Below are 18,387 nucleotides of genomic sequence, written 5' to 3'. Positions count from 1 at the left end.
AGGTTGTAATCTCTCGTTTTTGTCGCTTAACTTAGTTTTTCATGAAGTCAGTGCTAGCTGCCTCCCGGTGTCACTCAAACAATGGCGTCATATATCCCCAGCGCTTCCGGTGCGGGTGGGCGGGGCTCCGCTATCCCGGTCTGGATTCTTCACTCGGGAGCGCGAGACGAGCTGAACGCGAATGCAGCCATATTCGGCTTCACCGAGAAGCACACCGGCAGCGCAGGCTTACACGCAAGGATTCGCCTACTTAGAAAAAGCACCCAGTCCCGGTTTTGGGAGGGTGTATCTATGTAGTTTAAAGGCTTGTGTAGTTTTTCATTTGGGAGTTTTATAATTGAAGATTTCCAGTTGAGCGGAATGAGCGTCCGGTCATCCTGAGATTCGACGGGAGAAAAGCCAGACACATCCCACAAAGTGGAAAGTACAGATTTGTCCGGATTAAGGCAAATGGAGCCGACAGGGCCTCGGGAGTGAGGAGGGGGTGGAGACGCTGGAAAGCCGCGGACAACAACGGGGTTAGGCGCATTAGGGCTTCGTTTATCTGAGCACAATGTTGGGCACATTTTGCTAGCTGGCTAGCTGGATGGCTGGCTAGCTGTTGGAGTCTGGGACTTCCGAGCTCCACACATATCAGCCAGATAAATACTATTTGTCTATATTTATAACGCTAATCCCCGATATATTAAGTTCGACAAGAGTTGTGTTATCCTCTCTGGCTCTGGGAGTGGTAGCCAGGCCGCTAAACTGGTAGAAAATGTCTGCGAAGGTGCGCCTGAAGAAGTTGGAGCAGTTGCTGCTGGATGGCCATCAGAAAAACGACAAGTCACTGAGTGTGGAGACGCTGCTGGATATTCTCATATGTTTATACAACGAGTGCAGCAACTCGCCCTTAAAACGGGAAAAACACGTGACGGAATTTTTGGAATGGGGTAAGTTGATGTGTTTCAGTGTACTGACTGCTTTAGGGAATAGAAATCAGTGCGTGTACCTTTAAGACCCGTTTATCTGTTATTACATTTGCCTTAATCACCCAGCTGACTCCAGGCTATGGTCAAAACTGCTGCCGTGACATTTGTTCTTGGGATTCCTGGCCTCGTTGTTTGGACAATACTTATTGTCATGTAGTTGTTCCAGTTTTAATATTTATTTATACATGTTTATGGATAGTATAGGAGAAATGGTGCAAAGTAGATGCTGCTATTGAAGTTGGTGCTATTCAGCTCTTAACTTTTTTAGACGGATACAGATAGATAGAAGATCAGAGAATTACGTGTTGCATCATATATCATATTTAATTTATACTTATTTATTACTTTCATGGCCCAAATAGTATGATATGGTGAGAGCATGGCGGTCATCCTTAAAGTGGAAAAAAGGTGTGTGTGTGTGTGTATATATATATATATATATATATATATATATATATATATATATATATATATTAAAATATTTATTTTTGGCCAAAAAGTAAGATGAAATTCTGATACAAGCTTGTAATGTAGGCTACTTGTAATTACTGCTTACATAAAATGCATATAAATATCAGTTTTTACACTATATCTTCAAAATATGTATTAATAAGATATGTAAATGCTCAGTTTCATTATTAAAAGTCTGAGGCAGAACATATAACGCAATGCAATACAATGATGATTGAGAGATGTAAAAATTAATGTTCCTCAGATGCCTGATGCATCACATTTGATACATAAATTTTACCATTACTTTTCTGAAAAAAAAAAGAGGTACAGATAATCAAGTAGACCTAAATTGCTTCAGTCTAGTAAATGTTCATCTTAAAATGTATTTGTGTCAGTATAGGTTATTCTTATGTTTACTTTCTGAAAAATTCTTGAAGGATTCACATCAGAAAGACATAAAGCACAACCTGTTTTTACTATTTTTTTTTTTACAATTATATGTTTATTACAATTATACTAAAAGGCCTTTTACCTTTTACTGATTATTAATCAGACAATGAAAGAAAGACATGTAGTAGATTGTGTACAACAAGTTTTGGTCATGTTGATAATAAAGAGGCCTTAGAAATTCATCAAGTATGACCCAGTAGACTTTATAGGGTTAATCAGATATTGCTTATAAATGTCAAACAAGTCGGACTTTGTTTTCAAGGGCAGTGTAAATGTTTCCCTTTATAAAGTCTGGGGATGTTGATGTTCTTGCATTTATGCTACATTAGCTGTTGCTATTGCCATTACCATTTGCATGAGGGTGATGCTCATCAATCAGTCTGACGGGATTGTCTTTGAGGCATTGTGATCTTTAAGAGTCTGTTGCTTTCTAGTAGAGTTCAGTTTAAATTGTAAACAGGACTGCAGTAGGTGGGATGCCCCTTTTTGGGCTCTTCCTGGTCCTGTTGATTAAGGTCGGCCTTCACAGTGAGTGGATTCTCTGTTCTGGGTGTTGGGTTGACGTCAGTAATGAGATTACACCCCAGTGTGTCTGCTCCTCTAAAGACTGCCACTGTCCTCGTGCAACCCGTCACTAGCAGGTGCCACCTCACATCCCATCACTGTGAGCGAGCCATAGTATGACCCACTTTCCAGGAGACATCAATTCCTCTGTTCTTGCCTTACTGCAACATTGGTAGGCCAATCGCTTTCTTATGGCGCCCTTGATTGTGGAGGTTAATGATTTACGTGGCGGATGTTATGCTGGCGCCCGTTAAACACGAGCAGTGCACTAACGTCATTGTAAAGTGCAGTACTGGCAGAGTGGTAGCTCTCAGTACGTGCTTTCCATTTAATAAAGTGCTGCTCAAGTGAAGATCTTAGCATAGGCACTTTTAAATGTGGAATTGCTGTAAAATTGACAGTTTACCTCTTCTGGTAAATGTACCATATCTGCTGTTCGCACATGGTTTTCTGTCTTTTAACTTTTATCGGCTTTGTATTTCTACTGCTGACACGTCAACTCCAAAACAGTGTTAAATCTCTGATGTTGTTTGCTGGAAGTGAATGATAAACAGCTTTGGTGGAAATATAGTAAGATAAGAGAAGCTTTAACTGTAGTCTGTTGACTGAGTTCTTCATCCGCTGATAGAGAAAAGCTACATTTCAGCATCAAATTTAATGGCATTTAGACAATCACGTTTTTCGACTTCCACCACAATCGTAGTGTAATTGCATAAGCTCCTTCAAAACTTTCTGATTGACTGAAACACTCTGACTTCAGACTGCTTGTTTAAGAGTGTCCTGACCTCATATGTGCTTGAATGCATAATTTTATGGCTGCGTACACAATTTGTAATTTGTAGCTTGAATACAGAACCTTTCTTTCGGTGTTATTAGTGATAAGACAACATTTGGCCATTTTGAGAATACTGAATGTTAAAAACACCATGAAGTCAGAATACTGCAGTGTTTATTATAAATGACTCATCCATGCACATCACAATTTTTTCTCATGCATGCAATTAGCAAACCACAACCATACAATCAATTCCGCTGGATTAAATAAAGTCATGCGCTACTTCTCGTTCAAGAAGTTGTTTCACTCAGAAATAGTTACAACTGGAAAGAAAAGATGACAGTTTGTGCTTTATGCCAGCTTGAAGTCGTGGCACACTGAACCAACAACAAAGAATTAGAAGCAGCGATAGCTGATTATGAATATGAATATTATTCATCACTTTCTTCATTTCAGACAGCCATGTTGTTATGAAAGTATCCACTTATTGGAATGCTCAAGATGTGCACTTGTTAGCTTAGTTAAACAGCCAGTCAGAGTGATCTGTCTCACTGAATGCCCAACAGCAAATGCTTCAATTTGCCAAAAAGCTGCCAATGGGCCAACTAGTGCCAACAATGCGAAATAGGCTACACCACAAAAACTAAACTGACGTCAGTGCCGATAGCCTCGTGGGTAGTGCGCCAACATATAGTGCCATTGCACTTTGGGCGTCCCAAGTTTGAATCCTGGCTTGTGGATCTTTCCTGATCCTGCCCCTCTCTCTCTTCCACTTTGCTTCTTGTCTATCAACTGTCCTATGAAAATAAAGGCAAAAAACACCAAAAATAAATCTAAAAAAACCAACAACAACTGAACTGACAGACTCAACAACATCCTGATATTCAACAATGGCTGACCATTCACTTGGTGTGTCACAGCCTTAAAATGTCCAATTTATCTATAAATTTTTAGTTTCATTGGATATTTAAACAATGTATGGGTCATACTTTATTTTAAGGTGATGTTATTACAGTGCTATAGCACAAATAAGGACTGAGTTAATTATTAATAAACTATTAATAAACAACATCAGCCACACTCCTTTATAGTTACTGATGTACCACTGAAAAACTCATATCGGTGGACTACCAGTCACAATTTGATAAGTGAGCTGATTGATCGTCATTTTAACCTTAAGCTCAGGGGCGTTTTTTGGTATTTTTGCCTAAATTTGTATACTCAAATTCAAATGTTTACCCTACACACATACAATGGAGGAAATAAGAAAAATGGTTTTATTGAAAAGAAAACCCTTTAAACTACAAAATATGAGTGTACTTCTTTATAAATAACATTATATATGTTTTAAATATTACAATAAACACACACAAAAAAAAAACATATACGCTCTTCTATTAGGGGTACCACTTTGCAATTTACTTTGTTTGATGCCAATAGATGCCAAAATGTACCAGAAAAGAATCTTTCAAATAACAGCTTCTAAACAGGAGTTATTGCATTATAACCGAAGGGAGTATTTTTTTTCTATTTTTGCATCTAAATGTGTCATTTTGAGTTTCCTTTGCAAAAACAGTATTTATAAGACACATTACCCGCAGAATCCTATTTTACTATGTGCCATAAGCACTTTTCTTGATTATTGATTGAATTATGTTTCATTTTTATGTTTTTCTAAGTAGTAATATACAAAATGGCATAAGCGAATTGGACCAAATTTCACATTTCTATTTCATATAAATGCTGTTCAAATGTATCCAAGACTGGATACATTCTAAAATATATCTGGTCTATCACAATCTAAAATAGAATCCACATTCTCCAGCTTTATATCATTTCATTTATGTGCATTCTGTATTGGTATACTGATTCAGGGCATCTCATGAGCATCCCTGTATCCAGCAGCCTCTCCCTCCCTTCATCGTTGCCTCCCTGGACCAGAGCCGCGGGCTAATATGCTAGCCGCAGCTGCTATATGGCCTTCAGAGCGTCAAACAAACAAATATATGTTCATCTACACAGCACTGTAATAATCCATGTATATTTACTGTGTATTTACTGTATACTTACTGAAATGCATCATGTACTGTACTTTTCTGTCAATAAACAGTTTATCAGATTGTTAGCTGTGCTTTCACGTTTCAAAATAAAGATTCAAAGGTAAAAAAAGTAACTAACACGCTTATAGCCTCACCAGATGCGCGTTCATTCCTCTCCATGGTGCCGCTGAACGTACTTCATCATCCATAACTTGTAATATGATTATTATAGATTGATATTCTCTGAGCCGCATATGCGATAGCCATTCCGTGAGCGATCTTTGCATTCAAAACAGCCGAAAACTACACATCCCAAAGACCACCACAGCTCTAATCTAAAAGATAATATAGAGTATATAGATATTTGTGGCTGTTTGCGGCTGACTGAAGCGGTGCTACGAGTATAAATAAAAATTTGCTCAGAGGTGAGAAATTTCACATCGTGATTCTATTGAAGATCATTCGATCTGTGATTGTCACACAATGAAATAATCTACATAGTCAAATTCCTGAGAATGAGAGCTTTCTTGTGATATATGACTTGACAGTTTTGTGAAAAATTCGCAATTGTTAGGCGGAAATTCGTGTGTGGGACGAATACATATCTAAGCTTAATTTCACTACTTTATGAATCATAAAACCCAAATTAATGGTATTCTTTGTAAAGAAGACACTCCAAGCTTTCAAATGAACCCATATATGGGCTGATACCATTTAAGGAAAGCTTTGCAAATGAACCACAACCATTTTTTTTACGTGGTTTTGGACCCGGTACCGGGTCTGCAGAGTTTAAGTAACAATGGATGCTCTTAATACATGACCTTTATATTAAAAGAAAGGTATTAAATGTATAGAAAAGTCTGCATGTGACAGCATTTAGCCAGTGTTTCAAAGGTTTCAGAGGCATAAAACACACCCTTTTGATTTTTTTCCCAGAATAAGTGATATGCTTAGAACTTTCGCCATTCACAAACATTTTTGTGTCTGAGATCCCTACGGGATCCGCACCTCATTATCGCTGACAGACATATTGACCGCGCCTCACAGTCTGCTATTGACCGGATCTGTTAATTCACAGTCCATCTTGTCTCACTGGGGCACTTTTCCAAGAGAGGACGAGCTCTGACTGGAGAAATTCCTCCTCAGTGTTGCACAAGAAATGCTAATGAACCTGAATTAGTGCACATGAATCCATTTTGTTATGTGTAAGAGCCTGACAGGAAGTCAAGCATGGCTAGTTCTTGAATTTATCGCATGCTCCTAATAACTTGAATTTATAATAGTGCTCTCTTGCAGACGTATGAGCAGAACACTTATTAATCTTTGCGATGTCTTCCTCCATTGATCGATTCCAGTGCATGAGAGCTCTCAAACGCAACGCAGCACTATGAGCTGGCTTGCCAAGGTCAGTGGTGACAGAGAGCGGTATGCAGGTGTTTATGCCTGACTTCCTCCTTGACAGCAGACTAAAGACTAATTAAAGGAGAGGATTAAACAGAATAAACACATTGGCTAGTATTTACCCTCCTTGGCAGGTTTTGGCATGAAGTGTCAATGTTGTTGCAGTTGCTAGATGCACAGACTTGCACTGCTCCAACTCCCACAGTGTTGCTAGCATGCAATTTGATAGTGTGTATTGTATTTGCCTGCTTTGTTACAAATGAAAGGCATGTATGCTTGAGTCACATAAAACATTGTATTTATATGGCCCGTATTTGGAGTAGCACAAATTTGAAGTTTAATTTTCTCACATAAAAATAAAAACCAACTAAGAATGTTTTGCGTTTATGCATTTGGCAGATGCTTTTATGTAAAGTAGGAATGCACTGATCTAAAGATATGAATGTTTTTCAAAATTAAATACTAATTCGTCTAAATAAATGAAAAAGTAAAGCTTAAATCATTTGTTTAAATGCAATGAGTTAATTTAAGTCTCATGACATTATAATGTACAGTATGAAAAGTGGATATTTTATGTTTTCCTGAAATATATTGGATAGATTGTTTTTTTTTTATAGATCTTAATTGATTTGTATTGCATATGTAATTCTGAATATTTCATATTTCTATATTAGAATTACCATTGCTGCCAAAAACTTGTATTATAACACAATCTATAACATAAGTAGCCTATTTAGCAAATCTCACAATTAATATATATATATATATTTTTTTTTTAAGATTAATAAATAAACCGTACATTATAATGTTGAAATTCACTTGTGGAATTTAAATGATTGGTTTTAATTTTTAATATTTAATTTTTCATTCATCAGACAAAAAGTATTGAATTTTACTATCTTCCAGTGCTTTGAATAAAAACATCTGCCAAATGCATAAATGTAAAATTATTCTTAGTTATGAGTGTGTTGTTATTAGTTTTTAGCTTTTTATTTTGTCTAAATTAGTGAAAAAATGTTGCATTTTAATATCAACCATTTAATGTTTATCTGTCGTACAATACAAATAATTACCAGCATACCTACCAAAATTACTGAAAAAAATGTATCTGTGTGCTGACTGTGCTGTCTGGGGATTGAACTTGTGGCCTTGGCAATGCCAGTCATGCTGTAGCAGTTGAGCTACAGGTAACGCCCAGAGCCCCGGTCTACTCCCAGTGTTTGTACACAAACAACCCTGCGTGTTCACCCTACTGTCCTGATGAAGCTGCAAAGCAGGTTATGCCTCTCTATTGTATTTCACCTCTTTAAAATAGGGAGTGGGGCTTGTAAACAGTACCTGGCTTCCCAGCTGGCATCTGCTTGTGGGATCAGTACCGTTCCTCTCGCCTCAAACATCATAAACTCTTGAAGTCAAGCATGCTATGTCCCAACAGGGGCTTTAAACAGACGATATTCCCCTCATAAGCCTGCGTTTCAAAAAGAGGGGTCTTCAAAGTGTCTTCACCATGGCACCAGGGCAAACTGGCCTCTTGATGAAGGAATTGTCTTGTTTGTTGCTGTGTACAGCAGACGTGCACTTGTCTTTATTTACAGCAGCTGCTGCCTCTTATTCCCGCTGGTTTTTGACTAGCCTACTTTCACAACAAGCAGCAAATAACCTAATAAGAAACTGCAGTGCCTGGAGAAACTGTTTGAAACTGCTAGCAAGAGAGAAGGTGGAAAGCTGTGGACCCTGCCATTTAAGCTCGGATCGAGCCGTGTAAGCTTGGGTTTTGGCCCTGTGCTGTGTTTACAGGAGCTCTTTGCAGCTTTGCAACGCTTTAAGTCTTGCACCTGCTGAGTTTTTCTCTCTGCCTCATTTTCAAGACATTCCTGGTTGCTGTCCTGACACGCACACCTTTTTAAAGGCCTTGCCAAGCATTTTTCTTCTTATTTTATTATATGTTAATTATCATTATCATCCTCATTAATGGGAGTGGAGCTGAACTGTAAAGTTTGTTGATCTTTTTTTTGGTACTCTCTATAGTGTTGCCTAATTTAGAACCTCATAATGTCATACATTAAACTGCTACTCTTCTCAGCAAGATCAGCAATTATATACTAATTAGGCAGTAAACTGTTCATAGTTTGATATGGTTAATTTTATTGTTCATGCTCACAGATGTTCACAGATGGTTGCTGAAATGAAGTGCAATCACAAACATCACACATTTTATGTGTCATTCAAACAATGCTATTGAAAAGTTTGGTTTAAAAACTGAAATGCTGTGAACTATTCTTACAATTAAAAATAAATTTATTATTTGAACATACTGTAAAATGTAACTTATTACAGTGATGGTAAAGCTGAATTTTAGAAGCTACTACTTCACTATTTAATGTCACATAATCCTTTAGAAATCATTCTAATATGATATTTTGTTGCTCAAACATTTTATATTATCAATGTTGAAAACAGTTGTGCTGCTTAATATATTTGTGGAAACTGGGATACCCATTTTTTCAGGATTCTTTGATGATTAGAAAGTTCAAAAGAGGCAACATTTGAACAGCATTTATATAAAATAAAACATCATAAATGGCTTTACTCTCACTTTTGGTCAAATTAATTTGTCCTTGCTGAATAGAAGTATTAATTCTTCCAAGAAAATCTCACTGACCCCAAATTTTAAAGAGTACTATATATTTGAAATCACCTGTCTGGTTTTCATTTAAAAAGGCAAAACACACTGACACGGCAAAGCAAAAGGTAACACTTTAATGGTCCACTTTCTTTACTCTGTCTGTGAGACATCTCAGTTAGTTTCACCCCCTCAAATTCTGTGAAGACACAACCTCGCTAAGTGGGCCAAACAGACCAATTCGTCCAGCCCTGGGTTATGCTTCACTCTTAACAGGAGGAAATGAGCAAGCTGCAACTCCCATTATATTGGAAATGTCTGGTATGTCCTCTGTCCAAAACGAGACCTTTTGCCACCTGTGAACTGGCCAAATGGTCTATACTGTGTGAGGTATCACTTTTTTAACAGCACAGGCCACCCTGAATCACTGCATACCACTCTGACATGTACTCTGCGTGCTTTAGTTGCAGAGTCAGGACAGGGCTTGTGTCAGGAATGCCTTTCAAAACAAACGCTGTTCACTCCTGATCTTTACAGATGTGCAGACCGCGGTGCCAGAGATTTGAACGCATCATAATACACCACACGGATTGCAGGATGAACATTTTAAAGGGACGTACATCGTCGCAAAGTCGCTGTCCCCTTAGGACTAAGTCACCTGACCCAAAAAGCGGTGGCTGGACTGAAGAGAATTCCAGTCATTCCTGCTAATATCCTCCCCCAACACAAGGCATGTGTGGGCGATCTCCCCTCCCCCTCCTCCCGGGCTGACCGGCGCAAGCATGACACAGATTAGCCTGTAAAGCCTGGCCTATAGGCACGAGGCCTCTACTTCACGTTGTGACGTACCGTACAATTGCGCTTATTGGAACTGTGGCACAAACTGTTCTGAAACATCAACTGACTTTCTTTTTTGCTTTCTGATTTAGGGTGAAGGTGAATAGAAGGCACTGCCTTCTCTTTTCCAGATTTAGATCTGTTATGCCCGAACAACTCCAATAAATGTTTTCTCCTCCTTCGGGGTTTTTTGACTCGCCCAGAGAGACGATCGGCTGTTTTTGTCATAACCCCAAAGTGCATTCTCGCACTGCTTCTCCGAATTTCGCTATAGTACAGCATGGACAGGATCCTCATCAGTTGAAGGGCCAACCTCCCGAGGACATATTAACTCCAGATGAATGTTTGTCTCTTATTCCTGTCCTTTCTGACATGTTGCAGATGCACTGTTCCTGTCAGCTTTGTGTTTCAGGAGAATAAAAGACGCTCCATTGAAAACTTGACCTCAAAATGATTCAATACAGTCATCGTTCCTTCATGCTCAGGTTTCACCTCTCTGTATCAGTTTTCGGTTTAGACTGTTGGATCAGTTTTTATGGTAGAGGTTTGCAAAGACTGAAGAGCTTATTTGATTGATCTGTCCATTGGAAATGTGCACGCATGCACCATTTTGTCTAGGCAAGACTTTTAAGCGACACACCTAGTCTTGCTTGATGGATGTGACTTGCGTAAATGTCTCCCTTAACAGCTGAAGACGCAAGTAAAGAATGACACAGAGGCTCCGTCCCTGAGACGCACTGCATTGTCTGTTTGGAAAGTCACTGACCCATTCATGCCAGTGGTGGTGACTGTTACCATCAGTCCAATTGTGGTGGGAGGACACATTTTTTTCTCCTTCTACATCTTTATTATTGTGTAACACCAGCTGAATTCTGGTTCAATGTCCATATTAGGATTTCAGCGGCTTTTGCTGGATCAGTTACGACAACAAATGTTGTAATCTTGATGTCAGTGTTGTTTTTAACTTTCAGTAGTGGTAAAATAAATAACTTTGCATCAAACAATCTTAGTATAATAGTATCAGCAGCTATTCTGGTTTCTACTGTTGGATGATGATAATGTTTGTGGGTAGTTATTTGCCCTCAGTTCACACTGATTAAATCAAGAGCTGTATTGTGTTATCCTGACTCTGGTAGGTGTGATTGATAAATCTGTCCCTTTGTATTACAAGTAGTGCTAGGCATGTTATAATTATTACATGATCACCTCATTATGACTGTTAAAGAAAATTACAATTGTTTTATAGAATTCACTATGCATTTGTGATGCTTCATATTTTGCCATCCAAAAAGTTAAAATTAAAAATTTATTTTATTTGTGCATACTAAAGTCTACATAATGTTGCACTTTTTAAAAACCTTTTTTAAATATATTGTAATAATAAAGTAGATAAAAAAATTAAAATATAAAGAATACAATGTAAAATGTGCCTGCAATAATTGATGATAAAATGCACTATAGAATTTTCTTTGTTGTTTTGATTAGTTATTGCAACGTTATTTAATATTTTTTTTCATATGCAATATGAACTTTAGGATCAAAAGGCTTTTATTTTATTGCTGTGATTCACACATCTGCACTGAATAAATCTTTGTCTTTAATGTATATTCAATACACCCTACAGTGACATCAATACATCTGGTTAAAGTTACTATTTTAGCTTTATGACTCTATGTACTGTAGTACACGCGTCTGGCAGCTCCTCTGAGGAAGGATGATGGTAATTGGTGTTATATTGAGCTCTTTCAGTGTCATATTAGCTTATTTTAACCCACAAAAGGAGAAGTTTTGGACAGGGTCATGATAAGGGGAAATTGTTTTTTGGTTTGTTCCGCAGAAATCTGAGCTGAGCTGAAGACAGCAAATCCTAAATGTATATTAAGATAAAGTGTGGATTTTGAATAGATCATTATTGTGAGCATAAAAACATCAACATCAACCTGTTACCACAAGAGTAAAATTTCACTCAGCTTTACTGGAGGAAGCATATGATGGGTAAAAAACACAAATCTCGGTATGAACCATAACAAATATAAATACTCATATATTTAGAAATGTATAGCTGTTTAAAATATGTATAAGTAGCCTATTTTCTAAACACTTATGTCTTCCTGCCTGTTTGGGTTTAATTTAGGAAATGCTTGCAGATATTTGACTGTCTTAAGATGATGTGGTGAAAAGAGCCGTTTTACAGCAATTTCTCATCACTTATGTCTTTGATTTTTGAAATTAATTGATTAATAAGGTTTTATAAACCTATCCTCCATTGTTTTATCTCAAACTACAGAACAATGTGGGATAATAGACAGGTGGTCTGAGTGAAAGGCTTCTACAGGAAACATCTGTACATCTGTTTTTGTGTCATTTTCAGAGAAAATCTAAACCTGAAAGACAAGTCTAATGTTAAGTGTTTTTTTTTTCAGAAATGGTTAAATGAGGAAATATATGATTCCCCTAAAGGCAGCCTTGAAGGAAATGTTGGTCCTAAACCCATGTTAACCTCTCTGCCATCTAACTTGTCTCCATATCTAGATGCGAAACCTCACCCCAGCCCACCTCAAAGCTAGGTGAGCCGGCACCGTCTGTGCGGCGGTGAGGCTCTCAGCAGGAAGCTGCCAGTAAATGGCTGTTATGGTGGGGGCTGGGAGTCTGTGGCAGCTGGTGCAGGATAATGGATTAACCCGGGGCGAGGCCTTGATGCTTTTACCTCCTGCAACCAGCCAAACTGTCCAGCAGCCATCAGTCCCTCTGCGGCTGTCTCAGGATGACTTCCTCATCAATGTTTAATAGGCCATTTAGTGGCGGTCAGGCTTGCTCACTGAATGAGCCCATCAATAGGGCACTCTTCATGATATTGACAACACCACAGTGAGTCCTCCAAGAATTGTCCGAGATCATATGTTGGTCTTCATGTGGTTTGTAATGTCTTCAGTCTTTGTGTCTTGTGAAAAGTTAAGAGGTGTTTTGATCAAGCTCTTGGACTTCATAAATTTTTATTCAACGTATCGTCAAGTTACGTAAACGTAAAGCTCCAGTAAACATATACATAATGTGGCAAAAGATTTTTAAAAATTCTTATAAAAATTTATCACAATTCCCGCAAATGTTAAGCAGCACAACTCTTTTCAACATAAGGTATGTTTCAATCCAAAATTCCAAATTAAACTTGTGCGCAAAATTGCATAAAACATTTGCGAATAAAGCACTGTTTCAATCCAGCGAGTTGGAAGAGAACAAAATCGTCACTTTCTTATTATCTTTTGCTAAATATCGAGAAGAAAAAATGCATTTGCTGCAGTAGGAAAAGGTACTGTATATAATAATTTTTGTATACAATAAATTATGAGCTTCAGAGCATGCAGACGAAATGTGGCCATGTTATCTTATTTTTGGAGCCTGCTGTTTGTGAACGCTGTTCTGGGAGTTAATTATAACGAAGCACTTTGATGGGACCTTGCTCAAGCAATTGAGAATGACAAAACTAGCATTTCAGATGCTGCCCCATGAGATGGGCCATTTGGTTGGTCCAGTTTTGAACTGTCCCATTTCAAAGTCCCGTCTTTTTTGATGCCACATTAAGGAATTTATTTGGTAAAAGTGTTTCCATCATAGTTTATGCGTATGTTTTCTTACTGGATTTTTTTTTTATCTGACTTAGTTGAACGCATACATTTTTTATTTTTGCATTTATAGAATTTATGCACATCTTGGCATTTTCATCCAGCATTTTTTATGCAAAATCCCAAAATGCACATAAAAATAGGTGTATTAAAACATAGATAAGAAATGTTTCTGAAGCAGCATATTAATCAGCATATTAGTATGATTTCTGAAGGATCATGTAACACTGAAGATTGGAGTAATAATGATGCTGAAAAGTACAGGAATAAATGGCATTTATTAAATAAATTAAAATAGATAATAGCTATAATACTTTAAATTGTATTACTGATTTCTCTTTTTTTTAAAAATACATTGACTGATTTGAAAAATACTATAGTGATAATAAAGTTATTACTCATATTTATGTCTAATAGCGACTCACGTCACAAAATTCATTCTTTATTTTAGCTTTTAGTATTTTTTCTTTGTTGAAAATATCAGCCATTAATCGGCTATAATATGAAAATAATTATTTTCTTATCTGATTTTTCAGTGCCTTTTTAACTGATAGTTTCTTGATTATCTATTTTTCTATTTTTAATTTTAATTAAATGATCCAGCTTAGTCACAGTTCAAAGAGGTCAAAATGTGTCAATGGAAACTTTCAGACTTGTTCAGTGAAAGTTTACACTGGTACTACGGTTGCTGTCATGCCAGAGCATGATCCAGGAAAGGTCTTTGAAGTTTAGATTTGTCCTTGGATAAGTGACTTGAGCTGAAGATTACTGTAAACGTCTCACATTCGGTCCAATTGATCAGGGTTAAAGTCATGAACCCAATTGAAAAATCACTGTTGTGCCAGTGGTTTTTCTCGCTTCCAGGCTGTAATTGTATTCCATTAAAGTCTAGTTTGGATTTTTAATGTGTCCCCCGGTGATCATTCCTTAAATGCTTATTCAAAGCTACGGCACAGACTTGCTTTTGCATTTTAAGTATTCGACCTAGTTTTTCTTTGAATGAAAGATGAGTTAGCTTAGCAGTGATCATCTGTAGCCATGGATGTAGCTCAGAAGGGCTGTGTTCTTGGGGACTTGTGCTTCATGATGATAGCAGCCTCCATTTTCTGCTCCCGGCTCCTGTCTGCGGTCTCTGAGTGAATATGCTTGTTACTCACTGGATAAAGTTTCATCTTCAGCAGCCACTGGACGCCCAGCAGTGGAGTGGTGCATAGGCTTAGGATTTCCGTGGAATGCATTATGTGTGCTCACAGACTGGTGCACTGCTTTTAAATGCTATCCACCTGCTTAGAGATACCTGATCTGACATTTAGATGAGATGCTGAATTATTTTATTATAATTCACACCAATGTATATATTACTTATAGGTTTAACCTGTTAGTTATCTTAGGTTTAACCTTGTTTTTATGTATGCTTATCTATGGCACACTTGCTCACCAGGCTAATTAATAAATAAAAGATGTGTTACTAGGGAGAATCAGCATCTAGAGCAGCACTTTGAGCTCCAGAGCTGATCAGGGTCTCAGAGTCTGTCATTTTCAAGTCTCTGGTTCAGTGAAGAAGAGTGTGGGGATGTTCAAAACCAGGTAAATGAAACACAAACATATACTGAAAGCATCTTCACTTCACAAAGCAGTTATTATTTTATATCGCTGAAAATGTTTGCTGTTCAAACTTTTTGATCTGTAAGATTTTAATTTTTTTGAAAGAAGTCTTGTATGCTCACCAAAGCTATATTTATTAGATCAAAAATAAAACTAAAGTGAAAGCATTAAAATTTTTGAAATATTGTAACAGTTTTAAAAAATGTTTTCTATTTTTATGTGATGGCAATGCTGAGTTTTCATTACTTTAGTCTTCAGTATCACATGATCCTTCAGAAATCATTCTAATATGCTGATATGGTCCTCAAGAAACATTTATTATTATCAATATTGTAAACCGTTGTGCTGCTAAAGATCTTAAACCCAAAACGGTAGTTTACATTTATCACACTTTGTGTAATATTACTTTAAATTATTTTAAAACTGCGGTAAGGAGGTTACTTGTATTTTAACAAAAAAAAAAAAATTATAATAATTGCACACTTAATCTTTAATTATGTAATTATAGCACATGGCATTATTTGTAATAATACTGGCCTACTTATTTTATACCTACTAGGTTTAGTCTACTGAAATACTAGCATTATTGAATTATAGGTTATTAGAAATGTTTTTTTCTAAGAGAATAAAAAGCGTATCTAGTCAAAGGAAGAGGAAATAAAGACCTCTCCAGATCACTCACAGATGACAGTTTGTTTCCATACAGATGTACAAATATCACTTTCATTGCATCCAAGAACTCAATTTATTTCAGGCAACACATTCTTGATTCTTTAGTTTTTTCTCTCTCTTATCCTGAGGCACTTATTTGGTACATAATGGAATTTTTCATGACTATAAACCAATGGCTTGGTAATAAACATTTTCTCGTCCCCTGATCGCAGTGTGGCCTCTCTAGCTCTGTGTTGTGACCTGGTGGGTAGGCCAGAACAGTGTGGGCTGTGTTATCCCAAGCTGGAGGAAAGCGTCCCACTCCCTGTGGCTCATTCTGAACAATAGCCTTCTCATCTCGTCAGTTGCAAAAAATCACTTCGATGAATGACTCAGTTAGTTGTGAATGTAAAACTAATATTGTCCTGTTGGTCATCTGTTCCGACTGCTTTGGTATCATACGCTTGTAGGCTTACAGAGGCGTACTGTTGGGAAAATTTCCATTCAGAGAGCCACAGTCATTCAAATCGCTGTTTGTTTGGAGGCTAGTGGCTCTACGGTACGCCAACATTGAGTGGTCTGATTCCTCTGATTGATGCAATAAATCAACCCAACTGTAAATGAAGCTTTGTGTCCATGGTGCTATAAGCATCTTTTTGTGGAAATTATTCCTGTTATTTGTGTGAGGGGAAAAGTGGGATACTTTAATGACAGTAAAACCACCTTTACAAATTGGACCTGTGAAAAGAAAAAAAAAATGAAGTTGTGAATAAAGCAGATTATTGGAGTATGTTTTGCAAGAAAATACTGTTTCAGGTTTTCTAATTCAAAATTTCACATTTAATTCAATGTTATTGCCATTTCGTTGTAATTATTTTTGAAATTAATTTTTGAGTGAAAATTGTTTCGCCACAGTTTTTTTTTTTTTTTGTTAATGTGTCTGTGTTTTTATTTTTTTTTTTTTTATAAATATGAGCGTTTTTATGTGAACAAGTTTTATGTTATATCTCAAATATCAGCTTATTAAAATAATCAGTTTTCCCCCGTTTACATGCACACCAGTAACTTGACAATGCAATTAAGCTGCGTTTACATGACTTCATCAATAAATCAGGTTATTTCCCTGTAGTGACGTCAAAATATAATCATTTGCGTATCTGACTCAGAGTATTCCTTACATTTGTCAGATGTGATGTTAAATTAAGCTTGCAACATGTCAACTTGCAACATGTCGGGAAACTTACAGCTCGTATATTATCCTGTCATGCAGTTATAAACGCAGCATTGTGACAGAACCACTTCTACTTCTGCTGAACGAGATGAGAACACATTTTAATAATTTTCTGAGTCATGAGAAAGTCTGCTTTTGTGATATTTTCTTCTTTCTTTACTGCTAGATGTTTGCTCGGTCTAGATGCTCTTAAATGTGCACTAACAATGCGTTCCTGTCACGTATCACACATGCGCACTTCAGTAAGCCGACAGAAAGCAGGTGAATCGGAGTAAGAGGCAAAAAACTACATGTTGTGACCGGTTTATGCTTACGTCGTTCATGACCGCGTTTATATGACCAAGTGCGTTTTTGGCTTATTAAGCATAATCGGCTTAAAGGGTAACTCCACCCCAAAATGAAAATATTGTCATTATTCACTTACCTCCATGTCGTTCCAAACCCATAAAGCTTCGTTTATCTTCAGAAAACAATTTAAGATATTTTGGATGAAAACCAGGAGGCTTGAGACTGTCCCATAGACTGCCAAATAAATAACAGTGTCAAGGTCCAGAAAAGGTATGAAAGTCATCATCAGAATACTCCATCTGCCATCAGTGATTCAAACGTAATTTTATGAAGTGACGAGAATACTTTTTTTACACGAAGAAAACAAAAACAATGACTTTATTTAACAATTCTTCTCCTCTGTGTCTCTCCAAATCAGCGTAGCGCCATTTTGACAAATCTGAGCAGTGCGCAGGCGGCGTACGCTCTTCTGTGTCAGCCGTGCTGCACTGATGCGCTGTTTTCTTTCAAACCAAAGCGTAAATACACGTACAAAAACATATCCTTGTGTCGCGGCTGACACAGAAGAGCATACACCGCCTGGGTACTGCTCAGATTTGTCAAAATGGCGCTATGCTGATTTGGAGAGACACAGAGGAAAAGAATTGTTGAATAAAGTCGTTATTTTTGTTGCCTTCATGTACAAAAAGTATTTTTGTCGCTTCATAATGTTATGGTTGAATCACTGATGGCAGATGGACTATTCTGATGATGCTTTTCATACTTTTCTGGACCTTGACTCTGTTATTTACTTGGCAGTCTATGGGACAGTCTCAAGCCTCCCGGTTTTCATCCAAAATATCTTAAATTGTGTTCCGAAGACGAACAAAGCTTTTACGG

The 18,387-nt window shown here is 37.2% G+C and overlaps 1 protein-coding gene across 3 annotated transcripts in view; it reads left to right on the top strand.

The window, feature by feature from the left end:
• Nucleotides 1–142: 142 nt before the first annotated feature.
• The window catches only part of LOC109057701 (CDC42 binding protein kinase beta (DMPK-like)), a 72,312-nt gene continuing 54,067 nt past the window's right edge, over nt 143–18,387 (top strand). For 2 of the 3 annotated variants that reach the window (XM_042746764.1, XM_042746763.1), the window contains exon 1: nt 143–932. In XM_042746764.1, the coding sequence (XP_042602698.1) occupies nt 758–932 (175 nt within the window). In that variant the 5' untranslated portion in view covers nt 143–757. The remainder of the gene's footprint in view (nt 933–18,387) is intronic. The other variant, XM_042746765.1, reaches the window with a different exon arrangement.

The sequence above is a fragment of the Cyprinus carpio genome, chromosome B20, assembly GCF_018340385.1.
Source record: "Cyprinus carpio isolate SPL01 chromosome B20, ASM1834038v1, whole genome shotgun sequence".
In the NCBI taxonomy this organism is placed as follows: domain Eukaryota; kingdom Metazoa; phylum Chordata; class Actinopteri; order Cypriniformes; family Cyprinidae; genus Cyprinus; species Cyprinus carpio.
This window is presented reverse-complemented; position numbering and strand designations above follow the sequence as displayed.